This window comes from Schistocerca americana, chromosome 6 (assembly GCF_021461395.2).
Source record: "Schistocerca americana isolate TAMUIC-IGC-003095 chromosome 6, iqSchAmer2.1, whole genome shotgun sequence".
Taxonomy (NCBI): domain Eukaryota; kingdom Metazoa; phylum Arthropoda; class Insecta; order Orthoptera; family Acrididae; genus Schistocerca; species Schistocerca americana.
The window spans coordinates 586,288,125-586,309,114 of record NC_060124.1 but is presented as its reverse complement, the minus strand read 5'-3'; the positions used below and the strand labels follow the sequence as shown (position 1 = coordinate 586,309,114).

Below are 20,990 nucleotides of genomic sequence, written 5' to 3'. Positions count from 1 at the left end.
GTGACCACCTGCCTTGATACGTGGAGTTGTCGTGTACTGTAGAGTCTCTGCACACCGTGCAACCTTCAGCTGATCCAGTCGGCGCTCAGTGTGCGCGGCACTTTCCTTCATGGATGCACTATCGCGATCGGAACTGTGGACAGCTGCAGCGACTAATGTCATGGGGATTACTCGTGACACACCTGCTTTAACTCACTCACTTTTGACTGTTAAAGAGTGTGGGATTGTCAACTGATACACAGTACAGTTTTCCACCGCGAGTTTGTCTTAATGTACACAGCAATCAGTCCGCATTAAGTCAATATCAGTTTGTTCGACGCGGTACCAGTCATGTTGAACTGGATACATGACTCTGCTCCAAAGGGGCATAAAGCTTGGGCTCGGTTTCTTCAGTGAGCAGCAGTTGGCTTTCAAATAGTACGGTATGTTGGACACGCTCGGTGTTTGAGTTCAGCTGTCAGCAGAGCAGTGCGAAGTGTCCCTGACTCGCCCTCTTCCTGTGCCGCAGCCGAGTGGATGGGCGCCCTGGAGCAGGCGCTGCTGCTCGGCCTCAACTCCACGGACGAGTTCACCTTCCGGGACTGCGTGTGGCGCAGAGGCGGCGACCGTGACGCCTGCCCTGACCCAGACATCCACCTGTACCTCTACACCAGGTGAGTCACACATGTTAGTACCTGGGTCCAGGTTTTTATATGCATCTCCACACCAGCTGAGTCACACTGGTGAGTCAGACAGACCATGCTCCAATTTCCACAACAGATAAGTCATATGTAACTTCGCCAAGACATCTGGTGAATGATATGTGCCCAGGTACAGACCTCCACTTGTACCTCTATAACACGTTGGAGCATCTTCCCAGAACCTGTACCTCTATGCCCAAATAAAGTTGTTTGCCTGTACAACAGGTAGGTGACACATGTTGGACCAAGATGTTATACACCAAGTGGATGAATGTGCTGAGACCCAAATTTCTGCCTGCACTTCTACACTACGTTGAAGACTGTGAGCCCATAGCTTAATATAAGGTGTATAACGTACACCCAAATCCTGATATCCACCGTTACCACTATATCAACTGAGTGACACATGCCTGCTTCCAAGAGACTGACATCTCCCTCTAGCTCTACACTATATGGGTGAGTTGTGTTAGTTGGAGATGTATGCAGGTACAACTACATCATGTGACAGACATGTGACTGGACTTAAGATGTCTCCCTGTAGCTCTCCATCATGTAGGTGACACATGTCCAATCCAGACATCTGCCTATACCTGTATACAAGATAGGCTTCACATGCTACATCCTCAGACCCAGATCTCGGCTTGTATGTCAACATCAGGTCTGTGGCATCTGCCTCGACCCATAGCTCTGCTCACACTTTGGCACCAGGTGGGTGACATCTGCCTGTAACCAGAATTCTACATGAATTGAGTGAACAAAGCATATACTTGGCCCCAACCAATAGCAAGGAAGTCAAAAACATAGTAATGTCATTAAAAAATACAAAATCAGCAGGCTATGATGGATTGTTTATCAGTACACTGAAAAGATGCATAGACAACATATCTGATGCCATGGCCACAGCAGTAAATGATGTAATTGCATCGGGTTGTTTCCCAGATATTCTGAAGATAGCACAAGTAACCTCAATTTATGTCCGCAGCTCGTGGTCGTGCGGTAGCGTTTGCGCTTCCCACGCCCGGGTTCCCGGGTTCGATTCCTGGCAGGGTCAGGGATTTTCTCTGCCTCGTGATGACTGGGTGTTGTGTGATGTCCTTAGGTTAGTTAGGTTTAAGTAGTTCTAAGTTCTAGGGGACTGATGACCATAAATGTTAAGTCCCATAGTGCTCAGAGCTATTTGAACCATTTTTGAACCTCAGTTTACAAGAAAGGTGATAAATCTAAAATTGAAAACTATGGCCCCATCTCAATCTTACCTGCATTTTCTAAGGTAGTTGAGAAAGTTATTTATACTAGACTAATGACATTCCTGAGTCAACATAATTTAATATTTGAAAATCAGAATGGCTTTATGAAAAACAAGTCAACTTCAGTAGCAGCAGCACAATTAATAGACAAAATAATAATGGCCATAGAGAACAAGGACTATGTAACTGGAGTGTTTCTTGATCTAGAAAAAGCTTTTGATTGTGTCAACATCACCATATTACTTGACAAGCTGTGGAACCTGGGTATCAGAGGAACTGGCTATGAGCTAATAAAATCGTGTATGAGCAATAGAAAACAATTTGATTTGCTTAAAACAAACATGGGTCTTACAAATCTAAAATTACTTATGTCAAATATGGAGTGCCTCAAGGTTCTGTCTTGGGACCCCTTCTTTTCTTGATTTATGTTAATGATATACAGTATTGTTATCCTAACTGTACTAATATATTGTATGCAGATGACCTAAAATTCCTTGAGTATCTCTCCACTTCGTGGGTGGCACATGCCTGTGTTCAGACCTCTGTCTGTAACTTTACACCCAGTGGGTGATATGGTTCCACAACCTGACGTCTGCTATACTTCTTCACGTTGTTGGTCTATAGTACCCAGACTGTACCACTAAAGGCGTTGGTTGACATCAGCTTTGAGGTGCCCAGTTACGTCACCATTGTTTTGGTACAGGGAAAAACAACTGCCATGGGATGCTGTCCTTGGACAGGGGTTCCTTCAAGTAGCCAAGGAGATATAGTAATCCCACTTGTTTCTATAATCTACTGTCATTCACTGCAAAACCTGTAAACGTATTTTAATTTACCTGGAAGGTACCATTAACAGAAAATGTTTTGTACATCATATTTAATATACATTACAAAACATCAACTGACATCTGTATCAAGGAAGCCAATCACTCTGCAACGAATCTAATGGAGGACATTCAGATGTACTCCCACGGCTGGACAGGAAAAGATAATCTAACAAGGAGTATATTTCTTGCTGGTGTAGATACAGCAATGGTACAATCAATTTTTTTCCGTATTGCTAGAGATGATACAGTGTCATGGTGTACTTAGCGAATCACGGTTCGAATTTCAAAAAGGCCATTCTACTGAGTCAGTTATATACATACATTTACTGAGCACACAATACAGACTTCACCGATTGAAATCTTCTGTGTTTTATTGTTGGTATTTGATCGCGTCAGTCATAATATAGTATTAGAGAAGTTATGTTTATAAGGACTACTAAGTTCACCAAATGTTTGATTTAGTTCCTGTTTAAGGAAGAGACTACAGAAAGTTACCTTAGGCTGTTCAAGTAATACAAAGAGGGATGCCACATCATTTGCTTGGGTGGAAATCAGCTTGGGTACCCATAGGGTCCAAGCGTGGTGCAATTACTTTTCTTTCATTTCGTTAATGATCTGACAATTTATTTAAGTCAGGAACTGGTACAAGCATTACTGGGAAGCTGAGCAAAGAAGTACCAGCAGAGAGGGTAGTAGATGAAGTTTTTATTGAAAGTTACTGAACAGTCTTGCACAAGTGGACTAGATTAAAAGGCAGTTCGACCAGTAACTGCCAAAAATATCCTCCTCCTATTACTCTTGTATACCGGGAATAAATAATGAACAGGGTAGAAAATTGTAAGTTGTTAGGTGCTAATATTAATGGAAACAAACTTTAAAAAAAAGATATAGTAGACCTGGTGAGAAGTCCCGATCCAGCTGCATTTGCCGTAAGAATAACTGCCAACTTTCGTGGTACAGAATTTAGAAAGGTAACTCATTTTGCATATTTTCGTTTGTTGAGTCTTATTGGATAGTATTGTAGGCTAACTCCTCAGGTGGGGAAAACGCGTTCTTTGCACAAAAGAAAATAATTGGAATTATTTGTGGAGTTCACAATTTGCAGCTGCCTCTTTAAGGAGCTGGGAATATTAACTTACCAATCTAACTTTGGAAATAAAATGCAAAACGGCAGAAGTGTTTTCAAATGAAGATTAAACAGCTTTCTCCTGAACAACTCCTGTATCACAGAGCAGTTCTTGAGTAAAGATAATTAGTCATAAAAAAACAGCTGTAAATGGCCAGCTTGCAGCCATCAATTATGACCGTCGTCTGCGCCGTAGTATCGTTTACATGGCTATGTACAGTCGTCTGTTATGTTTTCTTCACGTGTATGAATTAGACTGCAATGGCATTTATTGACAATGCTTTATCACCAAGGAAAATTCATCTACTATCAGTGAAGTCTGATAAGGCAAGTGCTTCACATTTCCGATGGTTCAGGAACACATGAGTAAATTTAAATTACCCTTAAAGTGGTACACTTCTAGAAAGAGCAGCTACAGAGTAAAACATGGAGATACCTGTTATACTTTTCTTCCCTTGCTTCACGGACTTTACTATCTTGGATAAAGGTGTACCTGGGATTCTGCGAAATCAGAATGAGACTTTGAGTCTACTTGCCAGCAACAATGTATAAATGTGAAATATTACTAACAATATATTTATATATTAACTTTATTTATTAAAGGAAAAAAACTATTTTATTTTAAAGCATTAATGACAGTAGATTAGAAATTTAAAAAATCTTTATTGATGGATTAAAGTATTCGCTGCTTCTCTCAGTTGCAAAGGCAATAACATTTCTAAACTTTAATTGTTTATATGAATGTGCAGTGCTACTTAGGTTAGGGATTATTTAAATTACGTATACGGTATTGTAATAGTTTGCTGTGCCTAAAGAATTGCCCACAGAACGAAAAATATTGAAAATTAAACGAAACACGCCGAGAGAAATGAAAACATGATATTGGAATCAACTCTATAAACGCATCTATTTAGGTACAGATAGAAACATCAATAACAAAAAACTTACATAATAAAATAAAAGTATGAGAACTGAAAATGTGTCACTAGAACTAAGACATCTCCGAAAAGTCTTCTGGGAAAACGGTTATAATTAACGTCCGGTACCACAGGCTATCTTTGGTGAGACATGCAGGAGAAACACCACTGAAGAAGAGAACGAGAAACCTGCGGTTTTGCTTCCCTGTGGCACAGTGTCGGGAAAGATTAACCGACCCGGAGAAGACACAGTATCTCACCAGTGTTCAGGCCCGCAGCAAAAACACGACAGCTCATGAGGCTCGAGGGGGACGATGTGGGGCTTAGAAGCCCTGGAGAGTAGGAAATACTATGCCAGCGTGGCTGCCGCTAAGTCGGCCACACAGCAACGCCAGCCGGAATACCAGAGGTGCTTACATCTTCGCTATCCTGAAAAATCAGCCGTTGTAGAACACGCTTTAGAAAATCGACACCGAATTCTGTTTATTTGGATGAAGGGATTTTGGGATAGTGTCATAAAAGAGAGTAGAAAGAAGAATATCTGAAAACGCTTTCAACGAGGATGGCAGTTTGTAGATCAGCACAGCCTGGGTCTCAGCCATCGCGAGGTTGAAGCATGTTCTACGAGTAACGTGTGGCGTAAACATCACCACTGCTGGCGAGGAAGAGAGCAGCAGAGCCGTAGAAGTCAGCAGCGCGGCTATACAATGGCTGAGGACAGGATGCTCGAAGGCTCGTGGGGTTTTAACCACCTGACATGGCTGGAGACCCGAGAAGGTTTCATTGACGTAATATATGCTTTAACAATGTTCTAAATAGTTTATTTCTGTTTTAAGCTTTCTTCAAATTAGCAGAGTGTTGTACCACACGTGTTTTGCTTTTATTGACAAATCATCATCGATGGTAATTCTGTGAATGTCTACATATAAGATCTTTAACTTTTGATTCTTATAGAGTTCAAAACAGTTTTTCTTACGAATGAAGTGTGCACAATACTGATGGCGTCTGTTGCTCCATTTTAATTATTTTGAAGACAACAGGTTTTCCTTGTATTGACAGTATAGGTTGCTAATGGAAAAAAGCTAGTGTTCACTCTCTTTACTCGGGTTTTTTCGTGGCTTTGGAATCTACTTTTCCTTTTAATGTATTTCACTCTGCGGCACGTCAGTTACTTTGCACACAGTGCCTTTATAATAATTTTACTGTGGCTTGACTTGTTTTGCGTTGAGTGCCGTGTTTTTGTGTGTTCATTTCTTTTGTGTGTGTTTATATATATATATATATATATATATATATATATGTGTGTGTGTGTGTGTGTGTGTGTGTGTGTGTGTGCATGTGCACGTATGTGTGTGGGTGTGTGTGTGTGTGTGTGTTAGAAGTATTGCCTACATTGCAGATACCCTATTTCTCAACACTTTCAGTGTGTGTGTGTGTGTGTGTGTGTGTGTGTGTGTGTGTGTGCGTGCGCATGAACTTAGAAAGTTTAATCTGAAGGTACAATGAACATGCAAGGTGGTAAGTGGTGGTGGGAGCGGAGAGGAAGGCTTCATTTGTTTTGCATTTAGTGTTGTTTTCTTGTCTCTTCATTTGTTGCAATACGGCGGACGAACTCCCCCGCTTGGGGCCTCCTGGCCAACAATGCCATACGATCATTTCCATTTTTGTTTTTTGTGTGTTGCAAGTTTTAACAAAACTGAGTGCACTTTTTCAATGATGTATGTGTGTGTATGCGGGAAATTACAAGAGTTCTGTTAAGAGTTGTAGTGCAGATGTGACTGGTCGAGTGGTGGTGGGTGGGAATAAGAAAGTAGGGCAGGGGAGACGGGAGAAGGAAGGGAGGGGGTGTACGGGTGGTGACGGGGCAGTGGTGTGGGGAATTAGACTCTCCTAAACACACTGTCCTGTAGTGTGGGTTGTACAGGCATCTGAGGAGTAATCACACGGCAAATAGTGCTATTCATGAAAGCATAAAAGCTGAAATCAAATGGACTGAAAAATTATCGGCCACATTATACGGAAAAAAACATCCGTACAGATGAACACAGATGAGAAATCGAAATGATGCCAACACACACAGTGACACCCAACCACACATGTAAACATCTGAAAGCACAAAAAATAAGCACTCAGACACATCCAATAATGCACCACACATACGCAGAGCAACAAGTGGTTGAGTACTGTTGCTGAAAGTGAACCGTCCCCTTAGAAAAATTAATGAATTACTGTGCTGGTGCCGGCCGGAGTGGTCGAGCGGTTCTAGGCGCTTCAGTCCGGATTATTATTTTCCACAGTGTTTCAGAATCAGGCCCTGTCATAGATAAGTGATCTAGATTCAACAGTCCGATTAAGAATGTGGTTTACCTAGTCTATCATATGATGAGAGTCGTAGTCGGATATCCACATTAAGACTGACTGGCTGAATCCGATTAGAACGATCTGGTATCGAAATGAAATTACAGAAATCGGATAATTTGAACGTCTGTATTGCAACAATGCTGCGCACTTAAATTCCTTGCCTCGGGCATGGATGTGTGTGATGTTCTTAGGTTAGTTAGGTTTAAGTAGTTCTAAGTTCTATGGGACTGATGACCTCAGATGTTAAGTCCCATAGTGCTCAGAGCCATTTGAACCATTTTGAACTGTGGTGGTAACCATCTTATGTTACTTGATTTTCAAACAGCTGAGAAGAACTAAACGTACTCAGACATTTCACTCTTTACTTATTCTGATCAACACTAAACTGACACACAATATTTTTAGCGCAACGCAATCTGACTTTCAACAATCCCTACAAAAGAATGGCCCTGACTAACAATAACCTATAACTTTCATGAATCACTTACCACACGAAAATCTTCGTTTCTCGAACTACTGAAATACAGCGAGCGCCAATACTGCCAGCTAAATAAAAGATTCTAACTACTGAAGGCACTAACTACTGATAGGCATAGTTAGCAAATGAAAGATTTTGATAGAGAACAAACAATGTATTTACATTAATAATGTTCAAAAGTCATGATATCCAGTCTTACAAATTTACTGTCTCTGATGGACACACGTCCAGATCATCCGCTCTCAAAACTCCGCCATCTCTCTCCCCACATCCACCACTGCTGGCGGCTCACCTCCAACCGCGCAACGCTACGCGCTGTTCACATCCAACTGCCCAACACTGCAATAACGAATGTTCCAAAAATGCCAACCAGCCACAGCACAGCCAGTAATTTTCATACAGAGCGCTACGTGACGTTACCAACGTAAAAACTTAAACAGCCTACTTACAAAAGGTCATGTTAAAAGTCTAAGATATAAATATACAATGGCCACTCCAAAAGTCGTGGCAGCTACGGAACACCTTGCAGTAGTGTGCGACAACATGGCAACTGCACGGCGCGCCGTGCATTGCACCGGTGACGCAGTGTGTACCTGGATGCCGACGTAAAGTGGGGTTCCAGTACAGGAGGTCACGGCAGAGGTTGAAATGAAACACACACATTGGAGTTGTGTATAAATTTATTGTGCACGAGTGCAAATGGAACAATGTGAATCAGAATTAACTGCTGTCTTTCAAAATAGTGCCGCAGTGCATCCACGCAGCGTTGTCAACGATGGGGAAGGCGCTCAGTAATATTGGCATTGCCTTCAATGTGTACCAGCTGTTACCGAAATTCCTTGAGGATATCCGTCCTGTTTGGAAAGCGCCTTCCACGAAATCGTTTCTTCAATGGTGGAATGAGGTCGAAGTCGCATGGAACGAGGTCTGGTGCGTAGCGCGGGTACGGGAGGATCCATTTTGTAGCACAGCCGAGCTCACGCTAAACACTTTGAGCGCTGGTACCGAGCCATCATTGCACGCTGTCGCAATCTGCTGGCTGATTTCGGTAATGTGTGCCGGGGCTTTCGAATTTATTTACTGTGCTTACGGCGATGCCACATGTTTGCTCGATATACCACAGCTGCCAGTTCTTAAGTAATAGAACCCTGTACGTTGTCCTCGATGGTGAGTGTTCATCGGAGGCGAGGGTATCATCTGGAGTGCCCCAGGGAACTGTGGTAGGTCCGCAGTTGTTTTCTATCTACATAACTGATCTTTTGGATAGGGTGGATAGCAATGTGCGGCTGTTTGCTGATGATGCTGTGGTGTACGGGAAGGTGTCGTCGTTGAGTGACTGTAGGAGGATGCAAGATGACTTGGACAGGATTTGTGATTGGTGTAAAGAATGGCAGCTAACTCTAAATATAGATAAATGTAAATTAATGCAGATGAATAGGAAGAAGAATCCCGTAATGTTTGAATACTCCATTACTAATGTAGCGCTTCACACAGTCACGTCGATTAAGTATTTGGGCGTAATATTGCAGAGCGATATGAAGTGGGACAAGCATGTAATGGCAGTTGTGGGGAAGGCGTATAGTCGTCTTCGGTTCATTGGTAGAATTTTGGGGAGATGTGTTTCATGTGTAAAGGAGACCGCTTATAAAACACTAATACGACCTATTCTTGAGTACTGCTCGAGCGTTTGGGATCCGTATCATCTCGGATTGAGGGAGGACATGGAAGCAGTTCAGAGGCGGGCTGCTAGATTTGTTACTGGTAGGTTTGATCATCACGCGAGTGTTACGGAAATGCTTCAGGAACTCGGGTGGGAGTCTCTGGAGGAAAGGAGGCGTTCTTTTCCTGAACCGCTACTGAGGAAATTTAGAGAACCAGCATTTGAGACTGACTGCAGTTCAATTTTACTGCCCCCAACTTATATTGCGCGGATAGACCACGAAGATAAGATAAGAGAGATTAGGGCTCGTACAAAGGCATGTAGGCAGTCATTTTTCCTTCGTTCTGTTTGGGAGTGGAACAGGGAGAGAAGATGCTAGTTGTGGTACGAGGTACCCTCCGCCACGTACCGTATGGTGCATTGCGGAATATGTATGTAGATGTAGAAGTAGACCTGTGGAATGACCCTCGTATGTCATGAGTGACTATAGTAAACATAGTTTTTTTAAAGCGTAATGAATAGAGTAGACTAATGTGATTATATAATAAGCAGAGACACAAACAGAAATATAAGAGTACTACATAAATTACTATAATTACTGGCCCTTTCTAGAATTAACTATAAAAATGGAGTTTTTTGTTAGGAAACTAGATTAAAATTTCCTTTCTGTACTTACTTCACTAATAACTATGTTACATTAAAAATAAATAAACTGTAAATACACTCCTGGAAATTGAAATAAGAACACCGTGAATTCATTGTCCCAGGAAGGGGAAACTTTATTGACACATTCCTGGGGTCAGATACATCACATGATCACACTGACAGAACCACAGGCACATAGACACAGGCACCAGAGCATGCACAATGTCGGCACTAGTACAGGGTACATCCACCTTTCGCAGCAATGCAGGCTGCTATTCTCCCATGGAGACGATCGTAGAGATGCTGGATGTAGTCCTGTGGAACGGCTTGCCATGCCATTTCCACCTGGCGCCTCAGTTGGACCAGCGTTCGTGCTGGACGTGCAGACCGCGTGAGACGACGCTTCATCCAGTCCCAAACATGCTCGATGGGGGACAGATCCGGAGATCTTGCTGGCCAGGGTAGTTGACTTACACCTTCTAGAGCACGTTGGGTGGCACGGGATACATGCGGACGTGCATTGTCCTGTTGGAACAGCAAGTTCCCTTGCCGGTCTAGGAATGGTAGAACGATGGGTTCGATGACGGTTTGGATGTACCGTGCACTATTCAGTGTCCCCTCGACGATCACCAGTGGTGTACGGCCAGTGTAGGAGATCGCTCCCCACACCATGATGCCGGGTGTTGGCCCTGTGTGCTTCGGTCGTATGCAGTCCTGATTGTGGCGCTCACCTGCATGGCGCCAAACACGCATACGACCATCATTGGCACCAAGGCAGAAGCGACTCTCATCGCTGAAGACGACACGTCTCCATTCGTCCCTACATTCACGCCTGTCGCGACACCACTGGAGGCGGGCTGCACGATGTTGGGGCGTGAGCGGAAGACGGCCTAACGGTGTGCGGGACCGTAGCCCAGCTTCATGGAGACGGTTGCGAATGGTCCTCGCCGATACCCCAGGAGCAACAGTGTCCCTAATTTGCTGGGAAGTGGCGGTGCGGTCCCCTACGGCACTGCGTAGGATCCTACGGTCTTGGCGTGCATCCGTGCGTCGCTGCGGTCCGGTCCCAGGTCGACGGGCACGTGCACCTTCCGCCGACCACTGGCGACAACATCGATGTACTGTGGAGACCTCACGCCCCACGTGTTGAGCAATTCGGCGGTACGTCCACCCGGCCTCCCGCATGCCCACTATACGCCCTCGCTCAAAGTCCGTCAACTGCACATACGGCTCACGTCCACGCTGTCGCGGCATGCTACCAGTGTTAAAGACTGCGATGGAGCTCCGTATGCCACGGCAAACTGGCTGACACTGACGGCGGCGGTGCACAAATGCTGCGTAGCTAGCGCCATTCGACGGCCAACACCGCGGTTCCTGGTGTGTCCACTGTGCCGTGCGTGTGATCATTGCTTGTACAGCCCTCTCGCAGTGTCCGGAGCAAGTATGGTGGGTCTGACACACCGGTGTTAATGTGTTCTTTTTTCCATTTCCAGGAGTGTATGTACGATATTGCACTGCCTATGTTATTCTGAATAACGACGCAAAGTTCCTTTCAACATGCGCATAACCCAGGCACTGCAGATATCGTATTTATTCAATGATACTGGACAAGCGACTTTCAAGGAAAATGTTTCACCTATACGGGAAAATATATAATGGATGCGTAGACGCGTGGTTGACGACATACGGAAGTTTGGGTGTAGCCGGGAGTGGTGCGCGGATAGCCAAACAGTAAGGCGACCGCTTGCGATAAGTAGGAAATCAGGGTTCGAGCTCGGTCCAGTACAAATTTTCACTGTCGTCATTCCATTCTGTGACTGATAGTAGTCCATATTTGCAACTGCAGAAACACTGAATGTGACTGTAAATAAACCTTGATCAAAATCAATACATAGATCCTAAATTTCGAGAGAGCCTCATACCAAATGCACAATCAACAAAAAATACTTAATACAATTTAATATAATTTTTTCACTAACTACGCTAGCATACTATAATTAAATAAATATATTCTAAAAAATGTACAACTCTATTAAATAAAAGCGAATGAAAAACAAACATATGTGTTTCTAAAGTGAACCCAGGGACAAATATATACTCAGACCTTTATTTAGTAATGATGAAGAGTATACTGAAGCATAAGAGAATCATCCAGAAGAATGGATTTGGATAAAACTGGGATAGGGAAGTACTGAGGAATGGTGGCGTGCTTTTGAAGTTCTCTAAGGCTGTAGATGCTGCGGTAATGAATACCACAATACACTTTGCAGTTGAAGAGGAATAGGTACATCTAAAATGCGCAACCTTAGATTGATGTAGGTAACTATGAAGAAGCTATGTAGTAGAAAGAATGGTTCAAATGATCGACAAAACAGGGAGGATCAAAAGAGCTACTTCTAATGTTTCACCTGATAATGGATGCTAGTGACTGAAAATCAAAACATTTTCATAGAGTTTCTCGACCTAGAAAAAGCGTATGCCAATGTAATACAGCGAAAAACGTTCGAAACTCTAAGGAAAATGTCGAAGAAGCAATCACGAAAATAAAAGGAAGATTCAGGAGTGGGATTAACATTCACGATGAAAGGACATCAATAATCATATTATTCGATAACACTGTTATCGACAGCGCAAGTGAGGAGGACCTACAGAATGCGCTGAATGATACTAACAGTCTAATATGTGCACACTATTAATTGGAAGTACGCCGAAGTAGGACTAAAGTAATGGGGAGTAGCTGAAATGGGATTAGCAATAAAGGTAACTTCGAAATTGGTGTCACGAAGTAGATAAATTGTAGGAATTCTTCTAGCAAGAAAACAAAATAACACATGGCAGATGAAACTTCAACGACGCAGTTAGCAGACTAGCATATACAAAGGGTATATTCCTGGCCATCTGAGAATGTACGTTTGAAGCACAACATTGTATTCTAGTGAGTCATCGGCTCTGGGAATCAGATGAGAAGAGAATCGCAGCGCTCGAGACGTGGTGCTATCGAAGAATGTTGAAAATTAGCTGGACTGATAAGACAACAATTGAGCAGGTTCTCCGCTGAGTCGGTGATGAGAGATATGTGTGGGAAACATCGACCGGGAGAAGGGACAGTATGATAGGACGTGTGTTAAGGTATCAAGGAAAAGCTTCTGCAATGCATGAGGGCACTATAGAGGGTAAAAATTGTATGGGAAAACAGAGACTGGAATACGTCTAGCAAATAACTGAGGGAGGTGGGTGAAGTGCTAGTTTGAGCCGATGAAGTTCGCACAGGAAAGAATTCTTGGCTTGGCAAAAAATAAATAAATAAATAAATAAAGTAAAAATAAAAAATAAAATGAAAAATTGCGAGCCGTCTCGAGCTCTGACAGTTCTGCACAAACCTAATTATGCATACAGATAAAAATAATAGTTTCGTGTGGATCAGTGGCCTGGTGCCAGTCTTTCTACTGGACGCCACTTCGACGTCCCCAGCCTACCTCAGTTATCCAACTGGGGAAAGGGGACCTACAGTTTAACGTGGAATCCGAACCATTTGTTCTTTCTGGCGACTCTTCATACCGTTAAGCGCAGAAGGTGACGTTAAAACAAAGACTTGAAAACCCGTGACCCGAGTGACATTCCATACCACATTATCTCAGTTTCCAGGCCCGACAAGTACAGTCTTAGACATAAAAACTGACCGGCGGCCGGCCGCCACAGAGACTAAGTCCGAGTCGTTCACTTAAGGTGGCCAATAAAACTGACCGCCCCTGACAACTCTAAGTCCGGCCATCTGCACAATCTGGCAACACTGTAAGATGCGGAAGTGTTAGGAGGAAGTGTTGAAGCCGGCACGGTAGCTCAGCGTGTTCGTACCCTCTGTAATAAAAAAAAACTGAGTTAATCGATCATCAACTAACTTCATTAAGGGAGCCTCGACTATTGATATATGTGATAGATTACCATTTTACCATCATGCGACATTCGCATTCAACAGGCAAAGTTCAGAGGTCTGGTGTAGGAGTACTGCATGCTCTAATTCGAAACAACAAAAATCAACGGAGTGACTATTATTGAACGTCATCAGGTCGCTCATTGGGCATTCCTATGAGGTACTGGTGACGTGTTATGATGCCTTTATCGTTAACTTCCTAAGAAGAAATGAAAGGCTGAGCCCCACCAAAAGACATAAACTCGAGTAAAGAGTAGTGTGAACATAATATTTTACATCTGATAGCTGCAAAAGTGTGTTTTGGGCTTCGAATTCTGCCCAAAGGGCTGTGTTTAACCCAGCTGGAATTTGTTGTCAACAACTGAGGCACCTTTCGGTCGCAGTGTAAGAAAATCGAGCAACAAAACTACATCACCTGTGCTAGTGCATGATAACGCACTATGTTGGTTTGAAAACAAAATTATCCAGGAGATTGATAGGAACGTCGTCTCTCAGCACTTCTATTGATACAAGTCCTCTCCCAAGCACTTGTCCCTCTCGTCATATGTTCGTAAAATTTTACCTTTCTCGCTCTTGATCGATCAACCGTCAAGGCAATTCATGTCTAGACGAAAATACTCTTAAAACTACTCTGGTTTAATGACATCGTTACAGCCAGTAGGTTTCTACTGGCGTAGAATTTGTAAACAACTTTAGCATTGTCAGATCGTTTTAGATATCGTGAAAGAAATTTCTCTTTGATGATTACTGTTGCGTTTAGTAAACTAATGGACAATGCAATTGAAATATTCTCTGTACTAATACAAATTAAATTCAGCTTACTGCAGAAACATCACGACGGCAGTCTATCTTAATGAATCATTAAGCGTCTGTAAGACGATTGAGCCTATAACACGAATTAGTAGAATATTACCGACTTTTATTTTCGAAAAGATCTGTTTTTACTACATTTCCTGTATCATTCGCAAGTATTATGAAAATGGATAAAATTATGTATTCACAACAACAGAAAATATGTCGGCAGAAAACAAAAGTGGCATTATGAATTTGGCAGTACCGTGAGGTTTTCGCTCTGACACTAAGCGTTACTGAAAGTAGCAAGACGAATTTTGCTCGAGCGTTGTCTTACGATTCCCTTATTGAGTTTGTATCTGCCTGCTTGTAGTTCTGCTACAAAATAATTAAATATCTGGCCTTCAGCGAGTCTCGAAAGGCGAACGAAGGCAGCTTGCACGTGGTAGACAAGCATGTTTGTTACCTGGAAGCTGGTTTTTTCCTAAAGTTGGATGACATCCTTTTGTGGTTGAATTGTTGGCAAATGTCAGTCAGACGTGTGCTGTTGGTCTAAGCGTTTCGGTGTGTTGAATTTGTACCAATGATTTTCCTACAGGTTTTTTCTGTCCCAAATAGAGCTGAAGTCTCCCATTTTTATTTTCACGTCATCTTGGTGAATTATGCTCATAGTATTTTCGAGTGTGTTCCAGAATTTTTTGACATTTTCGGTGTTTTCCTTATTTTCGATGTTGGTGGGGGCATGTGCATTGATGAGTGTATATTTTTTACTGGGGTTCTGAATGAGCATAGTCATAAGTCGATTGTTGATGAGCGTGATTTCTTTGACAGAGTTGATGATAGATCTGTGTTCGAGAAATACAGTGCCGAAGATTGGTATGCCTTTCGCTACCTTTTGTCGTATTTTGCTCTTGAAGATGCAATGGTTTCCGTAATGCAAGGTTTGATTGTCAATTAGTCGTGGTTCTTGAAGAGCAAGGATGAGAAATTTTTGTCGGTGGATTTCTTTTGTGAGATTGTTTAGTTTTCGTGTTTGGACCAATGTATCGATGATTAGTTTCCAAAATGCATGTTTTCTGCTTGTAGGGAAATTTACCAGAGATCTTCGAGATTCTCTGCTGTGCTAACCAGGACTCCCCAGAATCCGAAAATCCAACTGCCGCCTGTCGACAGGCGGGTTGTGTACCACCTGGGGTAAAGTTGACTTTGCTTGCACAGTTCATGTTTGCTTGTGTTTCATTGGTTTGGCCTGAGTGATTCCAGGACCGGACAGAACCAGAGGTTGTTGAAGCCTTTGGAAGTAAATATTTACAGCCGAGCTCATTGAGCTAAGAGACGGTGACCAGAGTAGCGGTGATTTTCACTCAGACGTGTCTGGATTTTGGGTTCAACGGAATGAGGAGCCGTTCAGGACTGTGTTAGTATTTGGTTCACCACAAGTATTTGATTTCCTCGGTACCACCCATATGAGGGAGGGTTTACCCTATCGGCCACACGGGATTTTTATTATTATTATTATTGTCATTATGTCATCAGCAAATCCGATATGGTGTATCTTCCCACCACTAAAATAGATGTGTATTGTTCGATTCAGTATTTCCATCACATAAATATGGGTTATAATTACATTACATTGCTGCTAGTGGACATATTTCTCACTTTTTCTTAAGACAGTTGCTACCTGATATTCCATCATAGGAATTTATGGCTCAAATGGCTCTCAGCACTATGGGACTCAACTGCTGTGGTCATCAGTCCCCTAGAACTTAGAACTACTTAAACCTAACTAACCTAAGGACATCATACACATCCATGCCCGTGGCAAGGAATTTATGTGCGCAGCATTGTTGCAATACAGACGTTCAAATTATCCGATTTCTGTAATTTCATTTCGATACCAGATCTTTCTAATCGGATTCAGCCAGTCAGTCTTAATATGGATATCCGACTACGACTCTCATCATATGATAGACTAGGTAAACCACATTCTTAATCGGACTGTTGAATCTAAATCACTTATCTATGACAGGGCCTGATTCTGAAACACTGTGGAAAATAATAATCCAATGTGCTTATTACAAAAACGTTATTTAAATATAAAAATATAAACTAACGAGATAACATTTCATTTACAGGAGCAGAGCCCCATCCATCATAGCAGAGCAGTGCGACATTGGTTTCAGGGCCAAGACAGGATTAAGCTGTTGCCGTTTGTTCCACGATCACCGGACATCAACCAGATAGAGAAAATGTGGGTAGAGGTAACAAGGTCATTGCCATGTGGACCTACAAATGCAAGCGACCTTTGGACGAATATAGAAAACGTATGGTGGGAAGTAAACCATCACGCTACACTGTCGACGACTTAATGAAATCAATGCCCCTACGCCTTCGAGAAATCTTACGTAATGATCGTGGGTGGGTTGGTTACTAAAAGTATATTCGTCCACAAAACCCATGTGGACAATTATCTGATATCGGTTAAGCTTTGCTTTGCCGCAGCTCTTTAGCATACAAGTCCATTTCCTTTCAGTCTCCTCTTTACGATTATTGCAATGCAAGGTAATTGAAAGATCTCACCCACTCGACGCCAGCTGAGGAACTGACTGGTGCATGTGTAGTTCAACACACAGTAGTTGTCACCCTCACTGGAATCAATGACTGTGTGCGTGTATGTGTGTGTGTGTGTGGGGGGGGTGCTTTTTAACATTAGAGAGACAACCAACAATAAATATTGCACAAATATGATTGTAAAGTATTTTAATGCGATGGGAAGTTCCAAACTGAATTCTTACCCAACCCACGACCTGCATATTACGTTACGTTAAGTAAGATGTATTAACTCCATAGTATCGTTAGCAGAAACAGTGCGCTCTTGTTCTTGAGGCTCGCGACAAGTGCAGCGATTGCAGTGCCCATTGCTGCCGCGATTTGTTTATGTTGGCTGAGCGTGGACACTGCAACAGACGCTTCGCAATAAACAGAAAGAAATCACCTTGGCTCTGACTGCAGTGAGCGGATATCACTGCCTGCGTGTTCTTATAGTAACCAACGTGAGACTCTACTCACAGGTGCCATGGAGCATTTGCAACGGGTATCATGCCATTAGTCATCAGAATATTAACCAGTGATGTAATGTACATTCTATTTGAATCCCAAGAAAATGGGAACCTTCTCACAAAGGAATGTGAGGTGATACCAAAATTTATCCAGCATACAAAAATTATCTGCAGGACTTTCATGTATGCAGTAGTAGCACACAGGGAAATATTATGTCTTGGAAGCGTATATTTCATTTCCTCTTCTCATATTAACTCCTTTGTTTTAGTATGAAGTGAGAAAATAAACACGAAGAACTAAAGTTCCTGAGAAGCATGTAAGTCATTTCCTCTTCTCATATCATAACTTTTGTTTTAGTATGAAGTAAAATATAAACAGTTTAGGGTTCTGAAGCATAATATGACACCAGATTCTTATCGTAGGCGCTATCGGAAACGCAAAAAGCAGGGAGCTGTCCATTCTTTTGTCCAACAGTCTGCTTCCTTTCAGACATTACTCCCGCTTGGAGATTCTTATTTAAGGACTTGCGGGCATCAAGTTCTTCAGCAGAACAAGCCTTATGTTATTGTGCTAATTACGGTATGGAAAAAAATGCTCTAGTTCCTCTAGAGCAGTGAGGATATTTGCACATGTCTTCCGTCAGCAATGGCTACCAGCTGCCACAACACTTCACAGAATCCTTGCGGCAGGCAACACAACTGTGCGTGCACTTCAGACTTCATTCGGTAAGACGTCAGGAGATGGATGCAAACGTCAAATTAACGTCGCTTTTCGAGTCGTATTCAATCCAGAATGAGGTGTTATTAAGGTAGTTGAGCGTTCTAGCAATTACACTTTTATAATTCCCATATGAGTATTCCGATAGCCAAAAGAACCCGTTAGTGTGAAGCCATCGGGAACTGCATTAATATCAAACTGCAAGAACTTGAGACAATACATGGGCTCTTCTCTTCGCTGGGTGACCTATTACTGTTATTTAGGATTCTCTCCGTCCTAGTCGTAATGCAAATGGAACTTCAGAGGCACTTTCCGCTATTCTTGACAAACATCAGCAACTTGTAATCACTGCGAGTCACAACTGCGTGATGATATGGCTCAGGTTGTCAGTAGTTGTGGTGGGGTTACGCTGTCAAACTGCTTACAGTAACGTTAATGGTGGCACACATAATTTAGCGCTGACTACCTACTTAAGTAAAGATAGTGTTGTGGCGTCTCCGCTTCTCCTTTTTTGGCCTCAGCTTGAGTAATCCGATTTAACGAACATAGTACTCCATTCGCGGGCTGCTAATGATACAGTATGACTACAGAGATCATCGTGCGAGTATTACATTAATTCTGCAATGAATTGTTTAACAAATATTTCCCTCAGCTATGCAACTGGAATGACTCATTACACAGGTACTCTATGTTGTACTTGGTTAAGTGATCAGTTCGCTGCAATGCTGCTTCTACTGTTCGTAAATACTTGTATACTTCAAAAATGGTTCAAATGGCTCTGAGCACTATGGAACTTAACTTCTGAGGTCATCAGTCCGCTAGAACTTAGAAGTACTTAAACCTAACTAACCCAAGAACATCAGACACATCCATGCCCGAGACAGAATTCGAACCTGCAACCGTAGCGGTCGCGCGGTTCCAGACTGTAGCGCCTAGAACCGCTCGGCCACCCCGGCCGGCATACTTGTATACTGACCATTCGTTACTTGACTAAATATGAACTACAATCTAATTCGCATGTATATGACATGGGTTAGCGCCGGCAATGACTAAGGGTTGGATGCCGTTGAAGTCCCGTTCCACTGATGGGAAGACAAATGTTTTTGCCTAAAAAAACAATTGCATCTTAAATATCGGAGGACCGAAGTCCACACTGGCACAGCGCGTTGAAATACAGCAACGACGGCAGATGAAAATTTGTGACCGACTGGGCTTCGAACTTAGACCTCCTGCTTACTAGGCAGCCGTGCTGATCACTGCACTATTTTTTTTTTTTTTTAAGTTTGAGAAGACTTTCAGCACCAGGTAGGCGAAGGCAAAGAGGGCAGGGGTCCTCCCCTATACCTGTCACTGAGCAGCTTCATTATTACCATGTATTCCGTGTTAGCACGCGTATATTCCTTTAAATTGTAGAACAAAATTGAAGTAGTAATTAAGGTAAAATAAATTTCAGACTGCCGCCTCCGATGGCGTGCGTTCCTTGTAGAACATAACTTATAACAGTGAAAAGGGTAACGAAAAATACATAACAAACATTCATTCAGAAATATATTCACAGTTTAAGTTATTATACACTGGATGCAAATGAGCTAAGGAAGCCATACATTTTTCAACAAATGAGAGAAATTTCGGACCCGGAGGTGTTTTGCCAAATTAGAACAGTTCTGATTTTAGAACCAACGTAAAAGAATATTCCAGGAAAAAAAGTGAAAGAATAGTATTCTGCTACTCATCAATAAAGCTGTCCACCTCCTTGTAGCCCACATAAAGCAATAGGTAAAAAAAATTTGTTATTCTTCTTTAGCTTAAAATGTTCTTATGCAATACAGAACATGTACTCTACTAAGTTTTGTTTGTTACGACGCAAAACACAAACTGTACCAGAAGCCACGAATAACTGTTACTCTTTGCGGACGGGTAACATTTCCAGTCGGGTTGTAAAGCTTCACTTATCGGTATATGATTTTCTGCGGTTCTGTTTATAGTGCTAATTTCTTCCTAGTCCAGTTCCAAATTCTGATTCTATTTACACATAAACGCTACAGTTTCTACAAGCCGACATTTGATTTTCCATAATCGTTCCGCTGTGGGTATGGTTTCGTTTACAACGTCGCACCATACGGCACTGACTCTAGCTGGTATAATTTTATTGTTGATATTTTTCCAGGCGTTCCTCTAGTTTTTTGTAGTTTAATTTACCGGAGTAAGACTGCTGCGACATGATATATTTTGCTAAGTATGTATGTATTTATAAAGTGAACTTTCTGCAGTCGGACTAACAATAGCATGTCATGGTCCTTCAACAAGGTTCCGATGACATTAAGTTTCCGCTCCCAATTGTTCTCGGCCATGCGCTTGGGATTCGCCCTTACCCACAATCCGAGTTGGAGTCTCTCTTCAGTTACATCTAACCAGCGCGCACCTATTGCACTATTGTAAGAACCGAGATGCAGTATTTTGGATTTAAAATTTTGTAAATTTATGGTAAGAACTTATGAGACCAAGGCCCCCCCCCCCCCCCCCCACCGCCGTCCATTATTCCACTCGCC

General features: G+C 42.5%; 1 protein-coding gene across 1 annotated transcript in view; it reads left to right on the top strand.

Moving 5' to 3' along the window:
- LOC124620301 overlaps positions 1-20,990 on the top strand; it is a 170,557-nt gene that overhangs the window by 37,341 nt on the left and 112,226 nt on the right. Inside the window, exon 3 of the mRNA XM_047146973.1 lies at positions 509-653. Coding sequence (XP_047002929.1) covers positions 509-653 — 145 coding nt within the window. The remainder of the gene's footprint in view (positions 1-508; positions 654-20,990) is intronic.